General features: G+C 41.4%; 1 protein-coding gene across 1 annotated transcript; it reads right to left on the bottom strand.

The window, feature by feature from the left end:
* Positions 1–1,475: 1,475 nt before the first annotated feature.
* LOC142377905 (uncharacterized) lies at positions 1,476–26,950 on the bottom strand. Its single transcript, XM_075462242.1, has 8 exons — positions 26,750–26,950; positions 9,745–9,861; positions 9,116–9,369; positions 7,432–7,524; positions 5,988–6,108; positions 5,619–5,671; positions 4,612–4,761; positions 1,476–2,883 (listed from the first exon to the last, which is right to left on the bottom strand). Exons 1-8 carry the CDS (start codon positions 26,832–26,834, stop codon positions 2,695–2,697), a joined length of 1,062 nt encoding a protein of 353 aa, XP_075318357.1. The 5' UTR covers positions 26,835–26,950; the 3' UTR covers positions 1,476–2,694.
* Between the last annotated feature and the right edge of the window lie 657 nt (positions 26,951–27,607).

The following is a 27,607-nucleotide window of genomic DNA, read 5'->3' on the forward strand; positions in this document are numbered from 1 at the left end:
TTATATCTCCCATCTTCTCTAGCCTATCGCTTGTATTTCCTCCTAACCTATCTAATATTATCGACAAATCTTTATTGACTGCCTCCAATTCTTTGTTGCTATTTGCCCTAGGCCACTTAACTCTAGCTTTCTGCTCCATATTTCTCTCTATAACTGGCCTATTCACCTCAGTATGAGCTGCATCCCTTCTTAGAACTTCCTCCTTCCTCCTCCACCTCTGTAGCTGTGTTATTGATATTCTTCGGACTGTGGTTTCCTACCTGCCGCTGGACTTACTCGATTGACTTCTTAAAAAGTACTGATCAATGCGGCCACACTGCCCTTCTTTTACCAGACATCTTTCTTCCCTGATGCATTTTAAGGCCTCTAACTGATGATACTTTCTGCCAGCCACAAGGACAAACCTGGAGCTTATTTCCCTCTAGTCTATCACTTTTATTTTGTCCAGCTATGCTCCCTTTCCTCTGAGAACTATTCTGCCCAGTTCCAGCCCTAGAGAATAGGTCTGTGCCCCTATCATTCACTGAGTCCTGTCTCCACCTCACAGTCATGTTCGTTCCAGTGTCAGTTGCCATGTAGTCTGCATGTGAGTCATCTTCCGCCCCTGCTCTTGCTGACTTTAGGGGTATTCTCTTTAATCTACTTGTAGCTTATGCTGATTGTAACAAAGCTACTAGGCTGAACAACCTGGTCCTCAAGATACACTGCCCAGCATGTTTTCCATATTTCCCTGCTCCAGCACCCATGATTCAAATGAATGGGCGTTCATCAGCCTTCAGCAGAGCTTAAACAGCCGGCTCATTTCTTTGAATCAGGTGTGTTGGAACACATGGAAAACATGCAGGGCTTTGTGCCTTGAGGACCAGAGTCTCAAAACACGCAGTGGGTCTACATGGTGAAATTAATTTGATTAAAGCTATAGTTGGATTATGCTTCTTATTTGAGCAAGGGTAATTATCCTTGGATATATGGCGGTGAATGAATCGATTCATTGGCACAAAGCATGTCATACTCCAATACGATCAGTGGCGCTGTACCCATTTCAACTATTACAAATAGAGCCACTTACGGTTGACCTCTTCACCACCAACAACAACAACAACAAACTCAGGCATTCGAGAAAATGGCGAACGAAGAGCAAGATGAAGCTACGTCCCTCTACATTTCGTTTGTGATGAGCTGCTTGTTGCACAAACGCGATGCACAACGGCGCATTCTCCATCGCGTTGTTTGTTTCTTTCCGACGGCGGCGACAACAACAGTAATATCATCTCCTCCGACTTCCGGTTCACGACCCGGGAAAAAATCTCAAGCATGCGCAGAATGCAAAGTCTAATTCACCACATGCTTCACCGTCTACATGCACGTTTAATTTGACTTTCAACCGAGTTATTGTGAAATTTGGATGTATGAAATCTTTCTTGTCATAAATCAAGTCAGTACAACACAAGCAAGCTGAAGACAACCTGTAAAGATTTTGTCAACAATCACAGTTTATGAATGAAAAAGCAAGCGTATTTACACATGCAGTACATAACTAATGAGAAGTAAAAAAAATTCTACTACTGAAGTAAAACACTTTTTATATCAATGAGAAGATTCCGCAATCTTGGGAATGCTGAACCCGGTGTATGTCACAAAGGAACTTCACAGCAGTGATTTTCTCTGCTTCCTTCCAACTTCAACACTCTCTAATTGAGAAACTTATTGAGTTTGTCTGATTTTAAGCAAGCTGCTATTCTTCCCCATTCCCTAAAACAGTGGTAAGAGTAGGAACAATGTTCAAAAATTGAAAAAGAACAACAAAAAAACTAAACAATAATGAAAACTGCATAGACACAAAATAAAAATACATTTTGAACCTGGCCCAATTAAACTTTGACCAGACGTCAGTTACAGAGGTTTAGTTGTTCAGTAGGCTGAAAGTCTAAAGCACTTAGGCAACTACAGAGTTTTCTATAGACACTTCCACATTTTAAAAGCTTGGTACCATCATTTCATTCCTCAACAAAAAACAAAGATTGCTGTTTTCAATTTTAACAATTTGCATGTTATTACGTCATGCATGTCATCTGATCTTAGGTTTCCATGAAGAATTCTCGTGTGGATAACAAGCAATTTTTTTACAGACAAGACCACTTGTGTGAAAATGTTGCCAACTTTCAGCTAATTTAAACTTGAGGCATCTTTTTCATTTACTTTAAGGCAAGTACATTGTCTTAGAAATAAACAATAAAGCTAGGAGTTTCAGTCCTTTTTACAACAACACAAATACGCTTTCAACCGTTTGGCTTTCTTAGTTTCATTGCAGCATAATTGTAGATTAAAGGAATAGATCATTTTGTGCTTCTTTGTCAGGAATCAACATTACACATTTGGCAATATTATTTATGGCTCTACAGATATTGTCACCATAAGACTGATGTCAGAACAGTTACTAAATGTCAGTCAGCGTAAGCAAGCTCTTCTTGACACCAGTGTTCTCAATCTTTTCACATTACAAACGCTGTCAAAAAATCATCATCATTGGCCTCATCGTGGTCATCGTCATACAGAGTGGTGCAAGTTGAGGAGAGTTGAGGAGGTGCAGAAAGGAATGAAAATGTTTGTGACAGATTCTTGTTGAATTTGACTCAGAGGCAGCAGAAGGGTGAGTGAATGATTGGTAGAACGGCTGGTTGAGGATGCTCAGATTCACATCTCCGTGTCAGCCACTGGGGTCTGGGTGGCAGAGTGTCCATTAGTGGTTGGGGTGGAGTTGGTCCCATTTTCTGGTGGAGACTCTCCGTTGATGGTGGGCTTGTCAAGGGGCTCCTGGGGCAGGGGGGCCACAGACACCAGGGTGTTGGCTTGGTTCTCTTCATCCACCTGGAATGACTCAGCCTAAGTACAAAAGAGAGCCACAGCTTTAGAATAGGGCTTATGGAGGATTGGGAGAAGTTTAATGCACACTATCACATGCAATTCTGCAGGAAAGCATGTATGTGAAAATGGATAAACAAATGCATTCCTTGTTAAGTTTATGGACTTAAGCTTGGTATGCACTCAGCAGTATGTTGGTAATGGTTTTTATCTTGAGATTGTAAAAATAAGCTCCAAACAAGAGATAACAAGGCAGGAAAGTCAGTTTTAAAATACGAAGAAAGCATAATTGTATGCATATAAGATAATTTAAGGTGGGCACAAACATGCATCAATCATCAAAAACCAGGTAAGATAATGCAGAAATTCTGTCAGCCTATATTTTTCCCCCAATATATAATAAAATAGTGAACTATGAAATAATGTTTTATCATTGAGTTTTTATGTATTGAGTCAACAAGAATTTATAAGCAAGTAAAAATGTATGTTTGCTAAAGAAATTTATATGAATCCTCCTAGCTGCAGTTTTGCCCCTAGATGTGAGTGGATACAGTAATGTTTGTGAACAAGAAACCCATTTATTTGTTCAAAATTGTATTTAATCTCATGCTTAAGTCAAACTCTAGTGGAGTGCTTTCACCAACATGGGGATATTAGACAGTCTCTAATGATTAGGATACAGTCTCTTCAATAGATACTGCACAAATTCAACAAGTTATTGCTAAACAGTCACATGGGTGTGTCACCATATGTAAACGCTTTAAAAGATGATGTCAGAAGCTTCAGATGGCAAACCAAAACCATCTGTAGCCCTTTGGCAAGAGGTTGAAGTAGAAACAGCTTAGAGGACCTAATGCTGCTTTGAGTTATGCAGTATGATTCAAGCATGTCGTCTCATGAGTCACGAATAGAGTGGTTAGCTATATGTTCGACCTCAAATACATATGCTGTTTCTTTTTCTCACATAAACAGTCACTGTGCCCAATTTCCTGAGTGAACAAGGTCTTGAGCAGCTACATCTTATCTTAGCTTCAGCTTGTAAAATTGTTTCCAGCTATCTTTTAGATAGTATGTACTCTGCCATTGTGTTTAGTCTCAATTCTCACTCCATGTTTCCATATTGAATTTGGTATGAGTAAAATAATAACAGTGGTAGATAGGATGTGAGAAATAACATTTTTCTGATGTTTTCTCAGTGTCTTTGCTTATACACAGGGATATTCTGACTATTGACCTTATTCTAAATGTTCTGATTGTGGTGTTTGCATTAGTTGCCTAGAGGATATTCTCTTCATAGTCCTGTGTACATGATACAGAACAGAGTCTGATTAATAAGTCATACCCTCATTACATCCCCCAATACCACTGCAGTGTTTATACCCATCCAAAGTCCTAATTCCTTATTCCTTATCTTTATTCCTCAAAATGCAGAGCTTTTCTCAGGTTTCTACCTCACCCCAGGAGGCTTCCTCCTTGTGTGCCACAACCATCCATGTTTTGCACTGATTGTAGGAGCCTAGGACATGCATTGTAAAACAGGTGTGAGTCACCGGATGCCATAAAAACTCGATGTAGGATGTTATATTATAGTACGATTAAAGTGTATACATGTCTGCAGAAACTGCTGTTTACATGTCAGTCTTATTCAGAGTAAGGTTCATTTCAGATCACTGCTGCGCATGTAATTGTAACTAGTGATAGATTTTAGCCCAGTTTGAAAAAACAGTGTGATATATCTAAAGAACTTACCAGTCTGACTCCTTTGGAGTTCTTGCGATGTGTCTTGAGGTAATAACCGGCTACCAGCAGTGCCGCCAGCAACAAGCCAGTCAGCAACAACGAAACCAGCACCAGCTTTGAGTTTTTTCCCCAGCGAGGAACAGCCTGCTCAACATCAGTCTGAACACACATGCACATACTGTCATGTCATGTCAAACAAAATATCAAACACAATATTAAATATATAATTTAGAGCTTCTTTGTTTTGGATATAAGAATGTTTTGTAATTGATTCATTTTCAGATAATCTTTAAAATTCAAACATTGTAGTTATGTCTAGCAAATCTGAAAGTTTGGACTACAGTAGAGTCATACACTCTGTGGCGGTGTCAAAAGAAAAACCAAAAAAAAGCTGATAAGTTAACTGAAAACATGGCAATAACGTGTTACTTTGTCTGAAAACTGGTAAACTGCTGATACGGTCATTCAGTGTATGAAGGAGTGATGGGTGAAACGTTGAGTATGTATAAAGCAAAGAGACAGATGACTGTGACAAGCGCACCCATAACCCAATACTCGTCCCAAGGTATTTGAAAAAAATGTTTTGCTGCTGACGAGTGGAATGTTTGTGGGCTTTTTGTTTGTGACACCAACTGTCAGTCTGGCAGCTTGAGGCCTTTGAGAGAGTCCACAAACTCAGTGTTGTTTTTTTTTCTCTAGTGTATTTCAAGTTTGAAAATGAGTCAACCACAAAGTTTACATCCTTAGGCAATTTAACTTATTGCCTAAGGATGTATACTTTACAGACCCGTCATGATGAATGGTACGACTTATATTACTGGTTAGACATTTGGAATTCCTTTGACCGTACCATGGCCATGTCATCAGAGAAACATTGAGGAAAATACTTTGAAAAACTTATGTCTCCACTGTATTTGAATGAACTGAATGTTTATTTAAAATATACTGCTATAAGGATTGAAAATATAGACATGTGTAAAGCATCCCAGAAATTTTAACTTATAAGCAAGACTTACCTTATCCTTTATGTTGTCATTGTTGAACTTATTTACCATGCCTGCAACATCATCTGCAAATGCAAAACAAAAGACAGAGTTGTTACTTAATGAGAGGGTATTGTAATGATGAAAATAGCTATAGCATCACTTAGTAGTTTGGCAAAAAAAGAACATTAGCATTTATTTTATTTAGAGCAGTAGAGATGATAAGAACGCAGGTTTAGCTGGAAATGAAAGACACATTAAAAGGAAGTTGATAAATACTGCCCATCAGAGGCTAAAACACTGAATACCGTATTATGGCCTATGACTTATATTCGTAAACTTTTTGGATTAATTATCTATTGCATTTGTTTGTATTGATTATAACAAAATAATGTTACTGACCTTCAACGTACTTCCCAGACACAAGGATTTCGTCTGTGTTGTCTTCCTGATAGATCTCCAGTTTACAGTCTTCACCACACAAGTCCTCTACAACACTTGTAATTTTCATTTGTGTTTCTTTCTGCAAAGACCAAAATAAAAATAAAATTAATTTTCATGACAGCATGTGAATGGTTTCAGCCATTAACAGCAAAATCCCACATTTATTGCCAAATATTTTTGATCTTTATCTCCCTAAAATATCCCAGCTTCCCACCTTCAGTATTATCTGTAATCCTCATTTCCTCCTCTAACCACCTCACGGTCTGTTCTTAACACACACAGACACATACACACGTAGATATATGTTCTTTATATATATATATCAGTATACGATGAGACTCTCCAGTGCATAGCTGGCTAAAAAAAGCTCTTCAAGAACTCATTTACAGGCTCTCCACTCTCTTATATATAGTGTCTCACATGAGGAATTCCACATGCCATGACTCTTTACATAACAGAGCCAAAGTCTGCAGACTGTCTTCTATGTTTCAGTCCTCCATCATCAGCTGTGTTGACTCCCTTATTTGAACCAGGGTTCATCTTAAATCTCAGTTTAGTTATCTCTTAACCTAAGTAAACAATAGTCGCATTGCCCAACTTCAATAAATGTTAGACTGACCTTTGCAGTTATTGCATTCACTCTGTGCATTTCGATTTGAGCAAAATGATCTTTAGAAGAGGATGCCTTTGTTTGACAGCACAAAATGCAGCATCGGTTATTGCTGTTTATGGATTATTCAAATGTTAGATAATACGTTTACTTCTAAGGCTTTACGAGAGCTGTAGCTAAATGTAAGCATGTGAAGTTAGTTCCGATCTCCACAAAAAGCTGAAGACCTCAAAGCTGTTATCCTGAGATGGAGAAGAATTTATCTTTCTAAACACAAGCATACCCTCACATACGCGCCCACACGACTACCTCGGGCAGCTATACATTACATTACACCCAGAAGCATAGGGCCCACCCATCGTGCTCCCCTCCCACTGCCCTCACAATACAATCCATGCCCTGGGTTTCTTGGACTTTTGAAACAGTCTTTGAAAAGGAAGAATGCACACTGCTTTATTGATTCGCTAGCTTCTGAGTTTCTGCCTCTGAAATGAGAACAGCTGATATACAACTGGGAATGAAAAACAAAGCATGCTATCAACTGTTTTTCTTCGTAGTGCAGATTGTTGTTTTCTTTATCGGGCCTAGGAAAGGAAGATGTATTTACATGAGTCTTTTGAACAAGATTTATATAGTCATTTCTTAAAGACTACTACAGAAGACTACTTTATCAGTTGTACCAATTTCATCTTTGTGCATCTTTGTCTTTCTGTTCTCCCCTTAAAACATTGTCATTCTATGTCAAATAAAAACAAAAACATACTGACAGAAAGAGGTGATTTCAGAACTTACACAGCTGGAGGATGCCTTGAGTTTCAGACTGACAGCATTTTTTCCTTCCACAACCTCTTTGCTCACACAGACGACATCACCCTGTGGCATTGGCTGTTGAGAGAATTCAAAGCTTTTTAGACTCTGAAATATACGTCAGCAGGCTCTTTGCTTTGTGGCTTTGCAAACACACATCTACATTTCATAACATTTTGCTGCCACTTGGGGACACTTGTTAGATGCTGAGCTGTGGGGTGCTCTTGGTTGTATTAGCACCTTTGTTGGTGCTTTAGCTTTGCTCTGCTGTGGAAAACTTTGCTTTGTAATGAAGTGAAACTAAGTCTTAAATAATTAAGATTGCCCTGTGTAGTCTATGCTGTTAACCTTTGTATCTTGGCTATTTATTTTTTTTGCACTTCATCCTCATTGCTATATAATCAGTTGTTGTCGGCCTTTCCCAGCACGCGTCAATTTTCCGCCAATCCATATTTGATCAACATGTAAGGTCATATCTGAGGGCTATGCATTCTAAGGTTTTTGGACGACTACAGTTTTGTCAATCTACAGTCCTGGGTTTGTGGCCAAGGCCTTTAACAAGCTAAAATACACACAGTCCTATTTAATGGACATTTAAATTAAAAAAATCCTTTCTGCTACCTCTAGAATGAATACTGAATGAATAGTTTATGCGTTGATTCTATTTAAGGAAGAGCAAGGGGTAGCCCAGAGCGTATTAACCTGAATTCTGCCTCTCCATGAGAAGTCCTGATTTGAGGACAGTAAAAGAAGGAGCATGTACACTCCACATTGCCATGTTGTTGTGAAAATTGTTGCTTGTTTCGGAGAAATTAAGTTGAAAAAGAAGAGCTTTTGTGTGACATGTTAACTGTTAGCTTTCTGTCATCACTGCTGCCTCCCTTCTCAGCCAATCAGAGTGAGCCTTCTCACTGTTGATTCAACATGTCTAATGTCATTCAAAATCCCAGCTAGTAAGGAAACTATTCTTTGAAGGTCAACTGTTGAAAAATAAAAAAAAATTTTAATTATTTTTATTCATTTATTTTCTATTTTCCTAAGAGAATGTTTCTGCCTACAGCACAGCAAACAAGTTCAGAAAAACTAATGAAAATCAGTCTCACGGATTTGGGGATTGAAATCAATTAGTGATACCTTACAAATTTGCCTTTAGATGCCCAACCCTCAAAAGTGAAAAAAAAAAGCTTTTATTTTTCTTATAAAAACCGACTTATTTAGGATTGCTTTTCATACCCAGTAGTATGATGACACTTTTATCTTATTTTATCTTATTTGAAATTTTTGTATTTTATTGCTTTCATTGTTCTTTTATTGTTTTTATTCATTTTTACTTATTCTTCTCTTTATTTATTACCTGTTGTAAAGCACTTTGGTACATCGTAAGGATTGTCTGTAAAGGGCTGTATAAATAAAATACATTTACATTTACCTTTATGAAAAATTACTACCACTTGTGTATCTCTTCTCAGGCAGGAACCATTTGCGTTGTACAGTTCTGTAGTTAAATTAACTCTAAAGATGATGGTACTTAGAAGTTTTATTGGTGACATTTACTTGTTACTATCCACAGTAGCACTACATATATGCCAGAATGCACATTACATACTAGTAGTAACCTTATTTCTGTATTGGTTTATATCAGTGATTTGATGGCCCTGTTTTATCTTACCTTTGGTATGATGACTGGGCCATCACCTCTGGGAGGAATAGGTGCTGGCGTGTCTGGGTTCACAACAGTCCTTTCAGTCTGTACCTTATCTGTCGAGCTAGTTCCTTCAACTGCTGGGTCCTCTTGAGCTGCTGGACCACTGTTGTCACTTTCTTTTGCCTCCTCTGTAGCTGTAGCTGCTGTTGGTTGTTCAGTGAGATCTTGAGGGTTCACAGTAGGCAAAACCAGGATTTGACCTTGTAGATCATCTGTCTCTGTATAATGAGAACATGATGGTTAATTGATTAGCTATGAGCAGGGAAGGTAATTAACTTTATTTTCATCCATCTATTTGAGGTTAGCTTTAAAGTTGTGCATTAGAGCTGAATGTATTTTAGGAAATGGACTGAGAAAATCAACCCTTTCTCCTGAAAAATCATGTAACTTCATGCTCATACTTGTTAATTGTTGAAATTTAATTTTGTCAACGTTAATGCAATCAACTTTAACAGGCTTTGAATATTGATATAAAATTTTGGGTTTTCAGAAAACATTAATTCTTCTGATGAGGTAGTGAATGTGTACAGCCAAAGGGTGTGCCTACATAGGAAGAGTCTGAGATTGTAATACATTATTTCTATTAAACTTACCATTCGTCTTTCTTGGTGAGTGGGTCATCTGTGGACCCATATCTCCGCGTATGACATCATCTGCTTGGGGATATGACGGTGCGGTTGTGGTCACTTCATCATCCTGTGCCATGACTCCTGAAATGGACAGAATGTAAAATAACACGGTCACATTTACCAAAGAGGACAATCTATCTCTAGTCACATTATCACCATTGGGACACAGTCTACATTTTCCTTACTAGTCCTTACTAGCTGCTGCTTTAGAGGAGATTTCCTCTCTGATTATGCTGCTGATGGCAGAGGATACCCAGCACTAGATGTGTAAACTGTGTTGCATTTTTTCTTTTGTTTGTTTTGTATTTTTGACAACCTAATGATTTAGAGTGCTCTGTTCAATTTTGATTTTGGTGTTACGTCAATAAAAAAGTTTGGGATTTAGTGTGAGTTAACACAGATGGTCAGCATTTTCTTTAGGTATGCTCATCTTTATTGTCGTCATCATCATGCATGAGCTCCTTCCTGTGCACATAGTGTGATTTATTTTTGTCCCTACAGGCTTCTGCAGTGGTTAAAGGTTAGGTAATAGATAATGTTACATGAGATAAATGAAGCTCTCCAAACCTTTTTGGATCTAGGTTTTCTGTATCTAACTTTTTCTGCATCTAAGAGTTACATAATATGTCATCAAACCATTGATCAAACTCAGGTTCCTTTCAGCCGTGAAATATTTTAGTATTTGAAACTGTAACAACCATGAAAGGTGCATGCTGGATTTTCGTGACTAATTGAACAAATATGCTGCCACACCCTGCAGTCACACTAGGTGCGTTTATATGGACACGTTTTATCTGATTAAATGCACGTTTAAACCGATTACACGTGTAAAGAGATTAAATATGCGTCATGTAAACAGTCGAATAATCTACTTAAATATAAACGGGTTAAATATTTAAGCCGATTACAATAGGTGGTTTGGACCGTTCATATAATCTGATTGAAGGAGGAAACTCCCCATATATACAGGCGCACCTGGATAAACCGTTTATTAGAACACGTTTCATGTTACTGCGCAAGTGTAAGGGTGCGCGAGATAACGTTAATAAAGACTGTGTAGTTCTAGTTAAACGGCAGATAACGGAAGATATTGAAGTTAAAATGACGGCGACGGTGAAGAAGAACAAAAATTGGTCGGGGGAGGAAACGGTGTTTTTATTGAAAACGTTGCAAGAGCAAAATATCATGTCAAAACTGGACGGGAGGAAGATGAGGAACTCGGAAATCTTTAATGATGTCCACACAGCCTTGAAAGAGGCAGGGTTTGACCGGTCCGTTGACCAAATTAAGTCAAGATGGAAAGCCCTGAAGGCCGCCTACTCCAATGCCAAAAGGCAAAATGGTAAAAGCGGATCAAGCCCGGCCAATTTCGCGTACCAGACGGAAATGGACGACATACTGGGAGGCAGACCCCTTTCGGACGTCAGCCATGGTGTCGATGTCGGATTTGAGGCGGAGATAAATGTTACTAGTAAGTAGCCAAATATCTTTTTTCTATGTGTGTAACACAGAGGCGGCGCTACAGGGTTGCTTGCAGTTGCTAAAGCAACCCCAAGAAATTACTCAGCAACCCTAAAGTAACCCCAGACTTAACAATAATCCACGCTTTGCTTGACATTTTAGTAAAACGGCATTGAACACGTCCAAATAAACCTCTGGCCAACTGGCATAAGAGACGGCATTTTCACAGCAATGAATGAGATGGACAGGTATGCCTGTCAGTGGTGCGTGTGTGCGTGTGTGCGTGTGTGCTTGCGTGCGCGGACTGGGGCTGTCCTGCCCCTTGGCCTTCTATGCAGTTTTTTTTTAAAGAAAAAAAAAAAGAGCACCTCATTTTTTCATGTAGGCTAACACAAAGCAAAGAAACAGCTCAGACATACTGCAACATTTTTTAAAACATCGTCCTATCGGATTAAATTGCTGTAACAATTCTCGGAAGAAATTTAATCTCTTTATTTGTGGCTCATGTATACAGTTCGGTTGAATTCTAATAAACCGATTACATGTAATCTCTTTAAACGAAACGTGTCCATATAAACGCACCTATTGAGTTAATTATCCAGAGGTCTTCATTGCTCCGATTTCTTCAGCTCACGTTACAAGGGTTGGATCCAGATTAACAAGCATTCACTGCCATCACCCAGTTCTCCCTGTCTAAAAACAACAGCATTACCTCAGTCTCAGAACATTCCCATAATGCCTTGCCTGTGCAGATCTCATTACCTCTGCACACTTACTGTAATGTAAAGGAAAAATTCCTAGTTTTTCTTTTTCCCTTTTCAACCAGGGCTCAACTTTCTTTAATATTTGGTTGACTGGCAAGGTGTACCTGAATTCAATGCAGGGTAAAGGAGCATTTATTTGCAGCACAGTAAAAATGCGTGTATTTTCAACTCTGGCTCAGATTGTTATGGTAAGTGTCTGACAACATTATGAAAAAGACTTCTTCCTCGATCTTGCTGAAAGGAAAGTCTCTCGTAAGAGATGCTTTGTTGCAGGGAATTGCACTAGAGCGAGAGCAGAGTCAGCTGCCCTGACAAGACCAGAGTAACATTATACAACCGCCGTACTGAGCATGTAGCTCTCTGAAAACATTGGATTTTTTCATAATTTTTGTTTTCATGATTAATTAATCAAATCATGATGATTAAAGAAAATGGACACCGTGTTCCCTTGCCCGGACGCGGGTCACTGGGGCCTCCCCCTGGAGCCAGGCCCAGGGGTGGGGCCCACCGGCGAGCGCCTGGTGGCCGAGTCTGTGCCCGTGGGGCTCGGTCGGGCACAGCCCAAAGGAACGACACGGGTCCCCCTTCCGACAGGCTCACCACCCGTGGGAGGGGCCATGGGGGTCGGGTACAGTGTGAGCTGGGCGGCAGCCGAAGGCAGGGACCTTGGCGGTCTGATCCTTGGCTACTGAAGCTGGCTCTTGGGACGTGGAACGTCACCACTCTGCTGGGGAAGGAGCCTGAGCTGGTGCGTGAGGCTGAGCAGTTCCGACTAGATATAGTCGGACTCACCTCGACGCATGGCTTGGGCTCCGGAACCAGCCTCCTCGAGAGGGGTTGGACTCTCTTCCACTCTGGAGTTGCCCGCGGTGAGAGGCGTAGAGCAGGTGTGGGCATACTTATTGCCCCCCAGCTGTGCGCCTGTACATTGGGGTTCACCCCGGTAGACGAGAGGGTAGCCTCCCTCCGCCTTAGGGTGGGGGGACGGGTCCTGACTGTTGTTTGTGCTTATGCACCGAACGGCAGTTCAGAGTACCCACCCTTTTTGGAGTCCCTGGAGGAGGCACTAGAGAGTGCTCCTCCAGGAGACTCCCTCGTCCTGCTGGGGGACTTCAATGCTCACGTGGACAATGACAGTGAGACCTGGAGGGGCGTGATTGGGAGGAACGCCCCCCCCCGATCTGAATCAGAGTGGTGTTTTGTTGTTGGACTTCTATGCTCGTCACGGACTGTCCATTACGAACACCATGTTCAGGCATAAGGGTGTCCATATGTGCACTTGGCACCAGGACACCCTAGGCCGCAGCTCGATGATCGACTTTGTGGTTGTATCGTCGGACTTGCGGCCGTATGTCCTGGACACTCGGGTGAAGAGAGGGGCGGAGCTGTCAACTGATCATCACCTGGTGGTGAGTTGGCTCCGCTGGTGGGGGAGGAAGCCGGTCAGACCTGGCAGGCCCAAACGTATTGTGAGGGTCTGTTGGGAACGGCTGGCGGAATCCCCTGTAAGGAGGAGTTTCAACTCCCACCTCCGGCGGACCTTCAACCATGTCCCGGGGGAGGTGGGGGACATTGAGCCCGAATGGGCAATGTTCCGTGCCTCCATTGTTGAGGCGGCCGACCGGAGCTGTGGCCATAAGGTGGTCGGTGCCTGTCATGGCGGCAATCCCCGAACCCGCTGGTGGACACCAGTGGTGAGGGAAGCCGTCAAGCTTGGGAGGAGTTTGGGGAGGCCATGGAGAACGACTTCCGGACGGCCTCGAGGAAATTCTGGTCCACCATCCGGCGACTCAGGGGGGGGAAGCGGTGCACCGTCAACACCGTGTATGGTGAGGGCGGGGCTCTACTGACTTCAACTAGGGACGTCGTGAGTCGATGGGAGGAATACTTCGAGGGCCTCCTCAATCCTACCAACACGCCTTCCGATGAGGAAGCAGAGTTGGGGAGCTCGGACGTGGGACCTCCCATTTCTGGGGCTGAGGTTGCCGAGGTGGTCAAAAAACTCCTCGGTGGCAAGGCCCCGGGGGTGGATGAGGTCCATCCTGAGTTCCTCAAGGCTCTGGATGTTGTGGGGCTGTCTTGGTTGACACGCCTCTGCAGCATTGCGTGGACATCGGGGGCAGTGCCTCTGGACTGGCAGATCGGGGTGGTGGTCCCCCTCTTTAAAAAGGGGGACCGGAGGGTGTGTTCCAACTATAGGGGGATCACACTCCTCAGCCTCCCTGGTAAGGTCTTTTCGGGGGTACTGGAGAGGAGGATCCGCCGGATAGTCAAATCTCGGATTCAGGAGGTGCAGTGTGGTTTTCGTCCTGGCCGTGGAACAGTGGACCAGCTCTATACCCTCCGCAGGATCCTGGAGGGAGCATGGGAGTTCGCCCAACCGGTCTACATGTGTTTTGTGGACTTGGAGACGGCGTTCGACCGTGTCCCTCGGGGACTCTTGTGGGGGGTGCTCCAGGAGAATGGAGTGCCGGACTCCTTGATATGGGCTGTTCAGTCTTTGTAAGTCAGAGTTTGGTCCGCATTGCCAGCAGTAAGTCGGACATGTTTCCTGTGAGGGTTGGACTCCGTCAGGGCTGCCCTTTGTCACCGATTCTGTTCATAATTTTTATGGACAGAATTTCTAGGCGCAGCCAGGGCATTGAGGGGGTCCGGTTTGGCGACCTCAGAATCGGGTCTCTGCTTTTTGCGGACGATTTGGTTCTGTTGGCGTCGTCAGGCCGTGACTTTCAGCTCTCACTGGAGCGGTTCGCAGCCGAGTGTGAAGCAGTTGGGATGAGAATCAGCACCTCCAAGTCTGAGACCATGGTCTTCGGCCGGAAAAGGGTGGAATGCTCTCTCCGGGTCGGGAATGAGATCCTTACCCAAGTGGAGGAGTTCAAGTATCTCGGGGTCTTGTTCACGAGTGAGGGACGAATGAAGCAAGAGATTGAGAGACGGATCGGTGCGGTGTCTGCGGTGTCTGCAGTGATGCGGGCTCTGCACCGGCCCGTCGTGGTGAAGAAGGAGCTGAGCCAGAAGGCGAAGCTCTCGATTTACCGGTCAATCTATGTTCCTACCCTCACCTATGGTCACGAGCTGTGGGTAGTGACCGAAAGAACGAGATCGTGAATACAAGCGGCCGAAATGAGTTTCCTCCGCAGGGTGTCTGGGCTCTCCCTTAGAGATAGGGTGAGAAGCTCGGTCATCCGGGAGGGGCTCGGAGTAGAACCGCTGCTCCTCCGCATCGAGAGGAGTCAGGTGAGGTGGCTCGGGCATCTGGTTAGGATGCCTCCTGGACGCCCCCCCGGTGAGGTGTTCCGGGCCCGTCCCACTGGGAGGAGGCCCCGGGGAAGACCCAGGACACGCTGGAGAGACTATGTTTCTCGGCTGGCCTGGGAACGCCTTGGGGTCCCCCCAGAAGAGCTGGAGGAAGTGGGACAGGGACGTCTGGGTCTCTTTGCTCAAGCTGCTGCCCCCGCGACCCGATCCCCGGACCAGCGGAAGATAATGGATGGATGGATTAATTAATCTAATTTTTCATTATTATTAATAATTCAGCACTTTTTGCTTTTTTCCAATTGTGGGATGAAAATATCAATTATTCAATCAATTAAAAAACCCCAGCTCTGTCTAAACTTTTCTCCTCTAAAGTGTTACTTGCGATAAATAGCTAATACACCAAGCCATTTTTCTTTTTAGCACGTGCCAAATTCTTTATTCCTTTCTCTAGAAGGACTTGTGCAGAGTCACAGCTTTTCTTTTGAGAAACAGCAGTAACTGTGTGGAGAGGATGTCCTCTGATAATGTTAGTTGTAAGACTGACTGTTCAGTAAGTATTAATATGTAGGAAGGTGATATTGTCCTCTTTTTCCATCTATCACTATATGTTTTACACAACCACTGTGCTTGGCTTGCTAATATAAATTGTTAATTGTGATAGAACATGTTGAGAAAAAAACTCTAAAGATGATTCTATTCAATCCTGATTTTATATATTGTCCAATCATGTGGAAATCACAAACATCGCTCGAGCACCGGGGCACTTTCTGTCACTTCCACAGGCATGGAGGAACATCGACCAGTGTGCAAATGAATGAATGCCACTGCTCTAACAGACTGCTTAACCTGTGAATGTTATGAATCTCATGTGTGAAAAGGGCTAAACGGGAGAAGAGAACCTTTTCCTTAGAAATAGAATAGTCTTTAAAGATAGGAGGAACCTAACACAGTCTTAGTGGAGGCAACTTCATTTGACATTGTTCATTGTCCTCTGTATAATTTATAGCAGCTCTTTTTCTTTGGAGTACAGCTCAAATAAAAAGAAGTGTTAGTCAAATTCAAATGATCAACGCAATATTAGAAAATCAACTGAACATTCAGTCCTGGCATATTCTTATTACACCTTGAGAAGTTAGTCATCCCTCTGTAACCCTCTGTTGTCTCCTCCATCGAGTCCACTCTTTATTTGTCTTCACCTCTTGTGGTTTTCACACTTGAGGCGGATACATTCACACAGAGGCAGGCACCCATCCACTTCTCATTGTGACAGACAGGTGCCATGAGAACAGAGCAAACAGTGTGTGTATATCATGCTAGCAGGTGGGCCAGTAATCTGTGAGGAGGTCCCCTGACATGTTTAGTGTTAGCAACTGTCCAGTGCAGCTGTCTTTCATGCAGTAGCTGTTCTACACTTTGTCACTGTCTAAGCTGAATGAGAAAACACACAAAACCTTTGACCTTAAATCAGAATTGTAGTTTTTGTATCAAAAGTGCTATAAAAGCCTTATCATATCCTTTCCTACGAAATAAGCACATATATCTTTCTTTAATGCAGCTACTTTAGTTTACAAGGTGACTGATCTTTTTCAGTTGTCAGTAGCAGACTGGTTAGGGTTACTCTCACTGAGCTGGGAAAGAACTGGAGTTAAGTCCAGTGACTATTTTGCCCTCCAAGAAAACAATCCTGCGAGCAGCTACAACAGGGTGGGTTGGCCTTACGCTGTACTGTATACCTCATTGTGTGAAGACAAGAGTTACTGGCTCCCGTGCAGTTTGGTAAAATCTCTATATCCTTGGTTTTTACTCTTGTCAGTTTCAAAGCCTTCGAGGCCTGCTATCAGTGGGTGTTAGTCAGGTGTTAGTTGGTGTCTCTAGTTTACAAGGAGGTTAATGTGAATATGGACCAGTCAGCGAGTACCTTTCTTTGTTAAGGCAGACTTTAAGATTGCTTTCCCAGCCTGTAGTGTACAGCTGCCATCCCTCCTCCATGTCTGGGTGGTCTGCATGTTTATTTTACCACAAAGGAATAGGTTTAAAGTGGGTGAGATGGTCAAGCATAAATTAGGTTTTCTCATACAAATACGACATCCAGGAGTGCCAGAGTGCTGAGGCTGAATTGTGTTGTTTCAGCTCTGTAATCGGTCATCTGGAGAATTTTAGTTGACTGGAAGGTAAAACTCAGCCAGCGGTTTTGTAAAATAAAAGTCTAAATTCCAACACTGTGGCTGAGAGGTATGTTTGAGGTTTGGGTTTATCTCTCATGGGATATTTTGGTGATATTGTGGTAAGTGACTGGAAATTACTTTGCACCTCCTTGACAACCACATCAACATTGGCAGTGCTTTAAGAAAATTTCCAGCGTGATGGAGAACTTTAAATCCATACTGTAAAAATCAACTGTGTTTTACTAGTCTTGTGCTAATGATGTCATAGAACTCCAGTACACTTGTAAAACTAAGCTGCATTATTTTCATAAAGCAAGCATTCTTGTTTATCCTCAGGCACAATGAAAACACAAGGCTTACTTTGTGCAACACTGCCAACACAGCCAGTAAACTCTGTCCAGCTCCAACCAACCATCACTTATTACACACAAACAGGCGTCCCTGACACACCAGAAACCAGATGGAATGAACCGTCTGGATATAATCGCCCCTTGTGATCAACGTTTACAGAAAGAGCAGGACCTGAGAGACCACCTTTAATGTATTGTTATGACTAAATCCTAAATCAAAGGACTGAACTACCAGTAAACCGCCTCAAATGACCTGAACTCATCATCACCTAATGTCTTTCTTGCACACAAGTCACAGCTACATGTGATTTTTCATTGGAACTTTCAGAACCACTTTGTTAATATCCACATACATATATGGTATATTCGTGACCTTCACAACTACTGAGCCTCACGTCAGTACTAACTTCCCTTGAGACTTCTTTCATTTCTTCTTTTTTGTGTCATGTCTAAAATGCCCAAAATATCAGTCATCAGCCATGCATCTTGCAGTCATTGTACAAACATGACAAAGCTAACAGCCTAGTCAGGCCATACTCCATATGTTTTTTGGCGTAGGCCCTGACTTTGTTGCTTTCTTGAATATTTTCCCACCAGATTCCTCTGAATGACGGCTGTGGTCTGGATATGCTCCACCCCACACCCCCCATCTCCTGGGACTCTGGATGGAGGAATGTGGCAGGCTTTGGAAGAAGACAAGTCTTCGACTCCACGCCCTTCTCCCTCACAGACTTTCGTCTCTCTTTACCCTTTCCAAGTCACGCACAGCTAATCCAAAGAATTCATCGAGGTGAGATTTAGGCTTCAGCCCTCACACCTTGCACACTTTGGTGCAACATAAAACAACATCCCAAGAAGAACTACAATTTAACAAAACCTTTTTCTCCATTAATGCCGAAAAGCTTTGCCTTCCTTCCCTTCCTTCAATGTGTTAACATTGTGTCATAGTGTTCTTAAAAGGTAAACATGCAGAAGTTTCACATAAACAGCCATATCCTCTTTACATAACACCTGTGCTTCTTGTGCCTGTCAAGAAGACTTCCCTGAAAACTATAGCACAAAAAGCATTTCAGTGACTAGATTTGCTCTAGTGTCTCTCACAAACAATCTTCATTGAAATGTGCAAAATGGAGCTATTAGTCTACAACTACTTTGCATGATTTTATGTGCACTGTCGTCAGTAGGTAGGAAGCATGACTGTTTATGCCAATAGAACCTCCTGTAGCTTTAGCCTCAGTTCCTGAAGCCATAAAGCACCCTGCCTCATCTTGATTAAAAAAGGGGCATCTTATATTACATCATGTTGTGGGGGCACAGTTAAAATTCCAATAGTATCATGAGAGGTTTAGATTTATCATCAACAATTACTTTCAACATAGATTTGATCCAGAGAGGAGTATGTTTAACTTGTTCTCAAGTTTAATAGATTAATTCTTGAAAGACAGCCTAATGAGCATTTTATGTCTCATTATCGCCTTACTGCTTTTCTAATACTGACCAAATACTTAGTTCTTGACTTGTTAGCTAGCCAGAACTCTAATTAGTTTAGATAAAATGAATAAAGCTCATTGTCAAAATCAAGCAAACAATTTTAGCAAGATTTTCTTATTCTATTTTATACTTCTGATTAAAAAGTTCCTTTTGTAACCATACAGTATGCCATACTTATTCCAGTGCAGAAGTATTGACAGTATAAGTGCACATTTAAGATGAACCAAACCTCCACAGAGCCTATCATCTGAGTTCACAAACCCAACACATTCTAGTTAGATTTCTGTTGGTGTCCATCCCAACTTGTTCTGATGTCATGCAAATGTAGATAGTTGATGTGGAATTTCTGCTCTCACCATGTCTAAATGCTGTAGTTTTTTATGTTTACTTCAGAGTTTGGTCTTTTACAAAAACTTTCCCTTTTTATTAAGTATAAGGGATTTTTTTAAGGTGTATTATGCTAACTCATTGGCTGCCAGCCATTTTCAGTTCAGAGCCACCCATACTGCCAAGTGTTTTTCAGTATTTTGACTGATTTTCCAAGACCCACAGAAAAGTGTGTCTAAAGCCTGATTCTTACTCGGCGCAACCTCGCTTTGACCCATTCTTACTAGCTGGTCGCAAATGGCGCAAACGGTCACGTGACCCAAAATTCCGCCACGACCCCCGTCGGAAGCTAAAAAATCCTCGCGCGTCGCAAGGTCGCGCACACAACTTTTTTTCTGACTTCGCATGAGCTCAACCGGAAACAGCTGACTAGAAAGGAAACATGAACACTGCAGAGACCGCGGTGACCGAGAGGGTGCGCCTCTACAAACATCTGTACGACACGTCTATGAAGTTACACTGGGACAGCGTTGTCCCAAAGGACAACGTTTGACAACGTTTGACTTAGTTCGTCTTGTTGCAAAGGACGAACATTCCACCTTCTCTTCTGTTTTTGCCGCAGCCGCTTAGCTCTGAGATACATATACAGTTCTACACCCAGAGTAAATTCATTCCGCATCCGCATCAGATGTGCCAGCCTCTGCTGACGTGACACCACAGGTGGCATTGTGTATGCTTTCTTCGTATGCTTTTCTTCGTCCGGTTCTTCAGCTTGTTTCCTCAACAGTGACGCTCGCTGGTCTGGAGAGAACTGCAAATGTGACGCATACTCGGCGCAAACTGCGCTTATGAGCTGAAGGAACTGTGAAGGGGCTGGCGCTTTCGATGACGTCATTAATGGTTCTCGAGCCAGAACAGTTGCGCGGTTGCGCCGAGTAAGAATCAGGCTTTATGACTATGTACACACCGAAATTACCAAAAGAAAGAGTAGACTCTCTTCTTTGATTTAGTAATAGACAGTAGAACATAGGTTGGTTTCACCAAGAACAGCTGTTTGACCCAAAAAAATGGAGAAAACCAGCTCTTTTTTTTGGTGCATAGTGGCACTGCTGCCACCTAGCGGGTAATTTTGCCAGCATATTCTCTGTTTAGTGTTTGCAAGCCTAAGATTTAGTGACGAACTCCGCTAGATTGTCCCCCAGCCTGCTCCGTTAAAAAACGCAATTGAGTCTATAGACGTCTTTGGCAGTGAACGTTTTTTTTTAAATTGACGTCAATGGCACCAAAAGTCAGAATCAGAAAAGGATCCTCTGAGTATAACTTCTGAGTAGGTATCTCAAATACCAACTCAGGGTTTTGATATAATATCCCAGTAAAAGAATAATTTGTTTTGGAAATGACTTTCAGTAACATTCTTCATAGACCAAAGGCTGTTGGTAATGGTCTAACTTCACTGCATCTTTTTGTATCTGCATGCTACCTTCTGAAAGCGGACTATCAATGTTTGTGCAGGGGGAGACCTGTGCTGTGTAATTGGACATAACGAGGTGATAATGGTGTGCTAGTATTAGTGGGCCACTGTGTCAAATTCCCAATCATTGAGGCTCCACTTGCACCCAGCCACGTGCAACTTGTTGTAGTTACTGCATGACAGTTCTTTTTAACAGGGGAAACAAAACACTAATTCATTCATTAATTAAGTAGCTGCCTTGATTTATCGCATAGCTTTGGTGAGTGTACCTGTCCTAACTGTTGTGACTGAGGATAAAGAGTTATAGTCTCCAGACATATCATCTCTCCTGTTCTTTTTGTGTAATAGTAAACATCATTGACATATTCTCCTTGTAGCTGTCTGCAGGATATGTGTGCTTTCACAGTAATTACGGGTACATGCACAGTTGAGTTGAGCTATGGTTAGAGTTCAACATGGTCATTTCATGTGACCTCTGTCCTCATCTAGATGAAAGGGAGAAGAATCAAATTATTGACTGAAGTATGTCTGAGTCAGGATTTAATTTGAGCAGTGTTACACACTGAAAATTCTCGTGACTGCGACATGATACTGAGTCATAATGGGTTGCTTTACAGTTGCATTTTTTAACAGAAGAAAATATGTGAATGACAGCAGCTTTATTGGGAATTTTGCCTTATTGATTGTTTTTTCAAAAACTTTGATCTCCCAGGCACATTTGAGTCTATTTGAGTGTATATATATGAATGAATAAGATTCACAACCGCATTACCTGGGTGTGTTAATTGGGCTTTCTGAACAGTCAAGACTAATTTATTAATTTGCATTTAAAAAGTTATTTTTTACATTTTTTTTATTTAGTGTCTTGTGAACATGCTCTGTGATGGTTGAGTGGGGGCTGTCAAAAGGGGCAGCATGTGTATTCCATCATACCATTGCAAACAATGTAATACTGCAAAAAATGGCAAAAAGCTTATTTTACTGCCATCAAATGGAATGTTCTTTCATTTGCTGCATCTGTCCCTGCCCTGTATTTGTAAGAGTATCTATTTCGATGTTCTCAGAAAACAGACGGTAATTAGATACAAAAGCACATTTCATCCATGAAATGTGAAGGAAGACTGTGTGAAACCACTCTGTAAGGATGAAACGATCATAATTTTCTCATTAATATGAATATATATGAAGTTGAACATGTAGAAAGCAAAACATCTTATTCTTTACCTCATACCACAATATCTGAAACTTGATCATTTCAGAGTGTTGTTTTCCTGAAAGGAAGTGTTTTCATTGTTTAATATCTCACTCTTCTTTAAGAATCTAAATTGCTGTGGAATGTGACATTGGAGAATAGACTCGTAAGGTTAAACATGCTCTGCAACCCTACCCTCTTTGAAACAACAGACTGCTGACCCCACCATCTTGACCCCCTCATTGCCCACCCCCTAGTGGCCCCTCCCCTGTCATTCCTGTCACAGCGATTAATAGCAGTACCCAAGCTATTCTTCTTTCTTGGCAGAAAAGTAACAGGATCTTATGGTTTCAATCAAGCAGAAAGGCGGCGTTAGCTTCACCCACTGCTGGCCAGCTGCAAAATTCACCCGACCCAACCCTGAGGCCACTGCAGCCCCTTATCGAGAGCTCGATGCCTGTTTCTAGGGACCACAATCAGGAAACATGACATCTGCTTTCAATTGTGGACATTATATCACTCCCCCACCAACTCCCCAGCTCAAACACACCCACACTCACAATTGCCCGCTAAAGTTTCACTGCCTTGTGCATTACCTTGAATGAGCCTGTCTGGTTTGAGTGTTTGCAGGTAGACTGTAAGAAGATCCTGTTGCAGAGTGAGGCAGTTGTGAGCATCAATAGCTCAAAGGCTCAACGCTGCTTTTGTCCAGAAATATGTATGTATATGTCACAAATGCACCAGAGTAAATCATTTCACTCACATCTGTAGCTGGTATTGAAAAACAAACAAAAAAATATTCCATCAATATATTGAACTAGAACGTTCTTTGCTTTTGAAACAATAATTGCTTACATTCAGAATGTGATACACTGAAGGCTGCAATCTGACACAGAGACACTCCTTTCTCTTTCCCTTCCTTTTAACTGACGTGCTGGTCATGGCACATGCCAACAGATGCCTGATCAGGCAACCTTTTTCACTTGCCATGTAGGTGCTAATTACAATTGAATATACGGTGAGAAATAACACTACACACATGGTTCGAGAACAAAGCGTCTGTTTGTTGTGTGAAAAAAAAACAGGCTTTTTTCATTAGGACAGGATAAAAGGCACTCCTCCAAGTAAATGAGAACTTAAAGTGTGTGCACCCAGATGTCTACTTGCCACTGCTGGCTCACTAAGATTTGACTTGGCATATTATGTGCTACTTTCTTCACGAGAGGAATGAACACTCTGTTGTTGACATTGTTTTTGTGGTTCTCTGGTGCATCTGTTACTTCAATGAGTCCTATGAAAACAATGATTTACATAATTACATGCTCTGGGGCTGGCAGCGAGGTTTATGCCGGGTTCATTGCTTGACTAGAGACCCTCCTTAAACCACTTCATAGTGCAGGCTGAGCTTAAACCATTCTGCAAAACATGTTTTTACATATACAGTTTTCAGGTATTTGAACTGAAATCTTCCAAATTCAAAAGGTTTTTTTTCAGAGCAACAACAAACAATTGCTTGCATCACCCAGCCATTTTGCTTTGCTGTCTCACTCCTCTCTCTACTTCTGCAAAGAAGTTTAGAAACCAGTCTCAGCAAAAGTTTTCTCCTTAGCTTGCACATTAACGTTTTATCTTGCAGGTCCTATCATAGCTCTTTGGTGACGCTATGGTATTTAGGGTTACTATCTGATTAAGAAAAAAAAACTTGCACATGCACAGTTACTGAGTCAATAGCTGTGTTTTTTTCTAATTGTGAAGGGGGTTTGAATTAAGTTTTTAAATGTTACTAAATGGAAAGTATGTATCAGATACATTTTATTACATGGTTTTGAGTGAATGTAACATGTTGTGAAATGTCGTCAGAGGGTTTCAATGGAGGCTGTCTTCCTCTCTATTGGCATCTGCCTAATTTTCACCAACAGTTTTTTTGATATTCAAAAGGCAAAATAGAAATCTGTAAAGCTAGCAGAGTCAATTTTTTTACTCTGATGCAAAACATTTTAATGTGAGCAAGTGTAACATGAACATTATTCTCATCCACTATTCTCAAAATGCAGCAAACAAAACACATCTGTGTCCTTTCCTCTGCACATTCTCCAGAATCCTAACTTTCCACAGCAGTGAGTCTGTTTAAACATGCACTTTTACACCAGATAGTGTTATCTAGGTTGTTTTTTTTTAGCTATAGCCATAGCTTGTTGGCTACTCCCTTGTTGCTGTAATACAACTAAACCAATGTCCAGATGCAGAACTTAATGAGTCAGAGGCTAATGCCTGACTGTTATGTGTTGTGTTTTAATGAACCCCCTATCCATCTTTCCACAATTACCTAAGCAACCACAACCAACTCTGGATAGCCCATTTATCACCTCTTTTTAAGATTGATTGCATGTTTTAAATAGTTTTCAATTAAATAAAAAATGGTTACAAAACTGTGTAGTTCAATGCCATGAGAATATAAGTGTTGTTTGTTGTTTGATAAAGGTTGGATTGGCTTTTAAGGATTACAAAAGTCAGAAAAGATTGGATGAAGTCAGATCAGGTAGGAATCCTAAAATTAAAGTGGATTTCCCTGTGTAATGTCAAATTGAGCTAAACATTCCTACTTTCTAGTCTGAAATTAAGAGGAAATCCCTGTAATACAGCTTCTGGTGTTTTTGATCATCACCTCATCCTCTGCTTCGACATTCCTTGAAGTTGTCTGGGTAACTGCAACACAACATCAGTGTGCCTGCTTTGATATCAGAGTGCAGTTGTGCAGTAAGCCAACATATATTCATTCTCTCTATTGTCATCTTCTGGGTTGGCAGTACAGATCAGAGAGAGAGAGAGTTATTCTTACATCTGATATGTTCTTGATTGTTATTCATCATTTTGACACACGCATATTGTCCAGATGGAGTGTGTCATATGCTTTGAGTTTCCTTGACTTAGTAGTGCTCATTAAAGCATTTCTTCCTCTTTTCCCAAGAGCAGAATAAAAGTTTTTTTCTGTCTCAGATTCAGAATCCATAGGTCGAAATTATATTGATGCAGTTTTATTCTCCAAATCAGATGCAGCTGCCTCTCTTGGCTGATGGTGTCATTCACATAAACTACATCCCATGAACAAGGCAGGTGGATTGAATTAAGGAATCCAGCGTGTGATTCATTTCCATCCACAATAAAGAAGACTTCAGACGATATTATAGCTGCAGTTCATTCTCAGCACCACTTTTTTTTTCTTTTTTTTAATCTTTAAGTGACTTTAACCTGGTTCAACCACTATTGGATGTTGATAACATTCTTGTTGATTATGTCCATTTCAATATAAGGATTTTTTGGTCCATGTGACATTTTTTTAACTTAATTTGCAGTCTTAGAATATCATGTGTCCAGATTTTCTTCATCTTAAGACTAAAACAATGAGTCAAGCAGTATCATTACACCTGGAAAAACATATGCAGAGTAAAATAAGGGAATAACCCTTATTTGGGCTTGGTTTAAAGTTTAGGCAATTTGTTTCAGTTTTGATTTGGTCTGAGGAGTTTAGCATTGCTTCAACTAAATAGAAAGTAATTTGCTTAATTAAGCTGGTTTTAACTTACTGAAATGTTTCATTTTACTAAATCAGAGAATACTGTCAGACAAAAAAAAACATTCACAGCACCCTGTTGATTCATACCATCTTGTGAAGATATGGAAGTGTACTGCTTTAATAAAGATAATATAGGAGGTTGATATCAGATGAATAGTCCTTATGTTGGTTGTTACATACAAAGATCCATCTATGTGAGCCACATGTGCTTCAATGTAACATCATCAGATATCCCTGATGCCTTACTAAATTTCCAGCAGCCACACTAGAGATGCATGTTAACAACCGATTTCCACACCCTTCCCTTACTCACGCTTCAAGTGGCCTCACATTACAACCAGCTAAATATAAACACAGACATTTCTCAAAGTCCTTGAAGATCATGAGAATTGGCTAGATAAAACAGCAAACGCAACATCAGAGGATGATTCATAAATAAAGATGGATAAACAAAATGCAAGATGAAAATTGGCAATATAATAGAAAACGTTTTTCTTGACAAGATACTTTAAATCTTCCGGTTCAGAACAGAGTTTGCAACATAAAATCATCATTTAAGTCTTCACTGTGCTGCCACATAGTTCACAACAGTCTTTCTAAATGATTCCTTTGTTTGCCTAGATGTATTCCAAAGTAATTTTCCTCTCAGCACCTTGAGGGAAACATATTTAGCTCTAGCCCTTTCAACACACAGAAGATATTTTTTCATTGTGTTGTTTTCAACAGTGAGATAATACGTTCACATTCCAGATAGTTAAACGGTTGTAGGGTTAAAACCTGGATTCAGCTCAAAGACTGTTCAAACAAACACTACTCCACCCCAGCCCCACCCCTTCTGGCCCTCCCTATCCCAGCAAATGGCCATTTGCTCCCTGAGAAATTGACCCTCTTGGCATGAAGTATTTTTACCTACCGTTTAAAAGAGTAGCGATGAGAAGCAAAGCTAAAGCCAACATTTTGCTGGGCCCGTTTGATCTCTGCGCAGATGATGCTGCCATTCTTGTCTTGAGAGCGCGCACACGTACAACGGGTGTGAGAGAAAAGAGAGGGAAAAAGAAAAAGAGGAAAAGGGCGAAGCTGGTTGAGCCGGAGCAGTTTAGGGTGTCCTCTTACCCCGAGTGGGAAAGGGTGAATAAAGCACCACTTGTGTTCTGTCAGTTTTTATATGGCCAACCCCCCCTTCCTCTCTTACTAAGGCCCAGCCCTACACCCCATATTCCACTGGTTGCTTTAACCCTTCCTCTGTGCCCCCACCCCTCTTGAAGAAGAAGCAAGGCAGATGGAGGGAGAGAGGATAAAGGGGTCTTTTTCGGATGTTCTCTGTTTAAAAAAAGAAGTACATTCCTGAAATACCTCTGAATGTTTAGATATATGTATGTATACGCTGTATGTATACATTAAATGTGCAGCTCAGTTGCTGGAATCCTGCATTATATAGACATTAAAATGTTTTTGTGATCAGTGCTCATTATTTCATCCCTTGCTCACATTGAACTATGGTGTCTGCTTGAGTTGTGAATCCTGTCTGGACGGGAGCAATAATCCACCTCACAATAAAAGGTGATAGCTGACAATAGGCTGTGGCATTCAAGTCCTTAATAGGCTTATGGAGATAAACCATGGAGGAGAATATCATAATCGAAACAAAGGTGCAATTCACTGTTATGCTAATAGTTTTAATCCATTTCAGTGGCCTGAAGCCCCCCAACACTCAGCAAGGCCATCAATCACCAGCAGCATTTGTTGAGACACCACAGGATCCGCTTAAGCC

The sequence above is a fragment of the Odontesthes bonariensis genome, chromosome 3, assembly GCF_027942865.1.
Source record: "Odontesthes bonariensis isolate fOdoBon6 chromosome 3, fOdoBon6.hap1, whole genome shotgun sequence".
Classification (NCBI taxonomy): Eukaryota; Metazoa; Chordata; class Actinopteri; order Atheriniformes; family Atherinopsidae; genus Odontesthes; species Odontesthes bonariensis.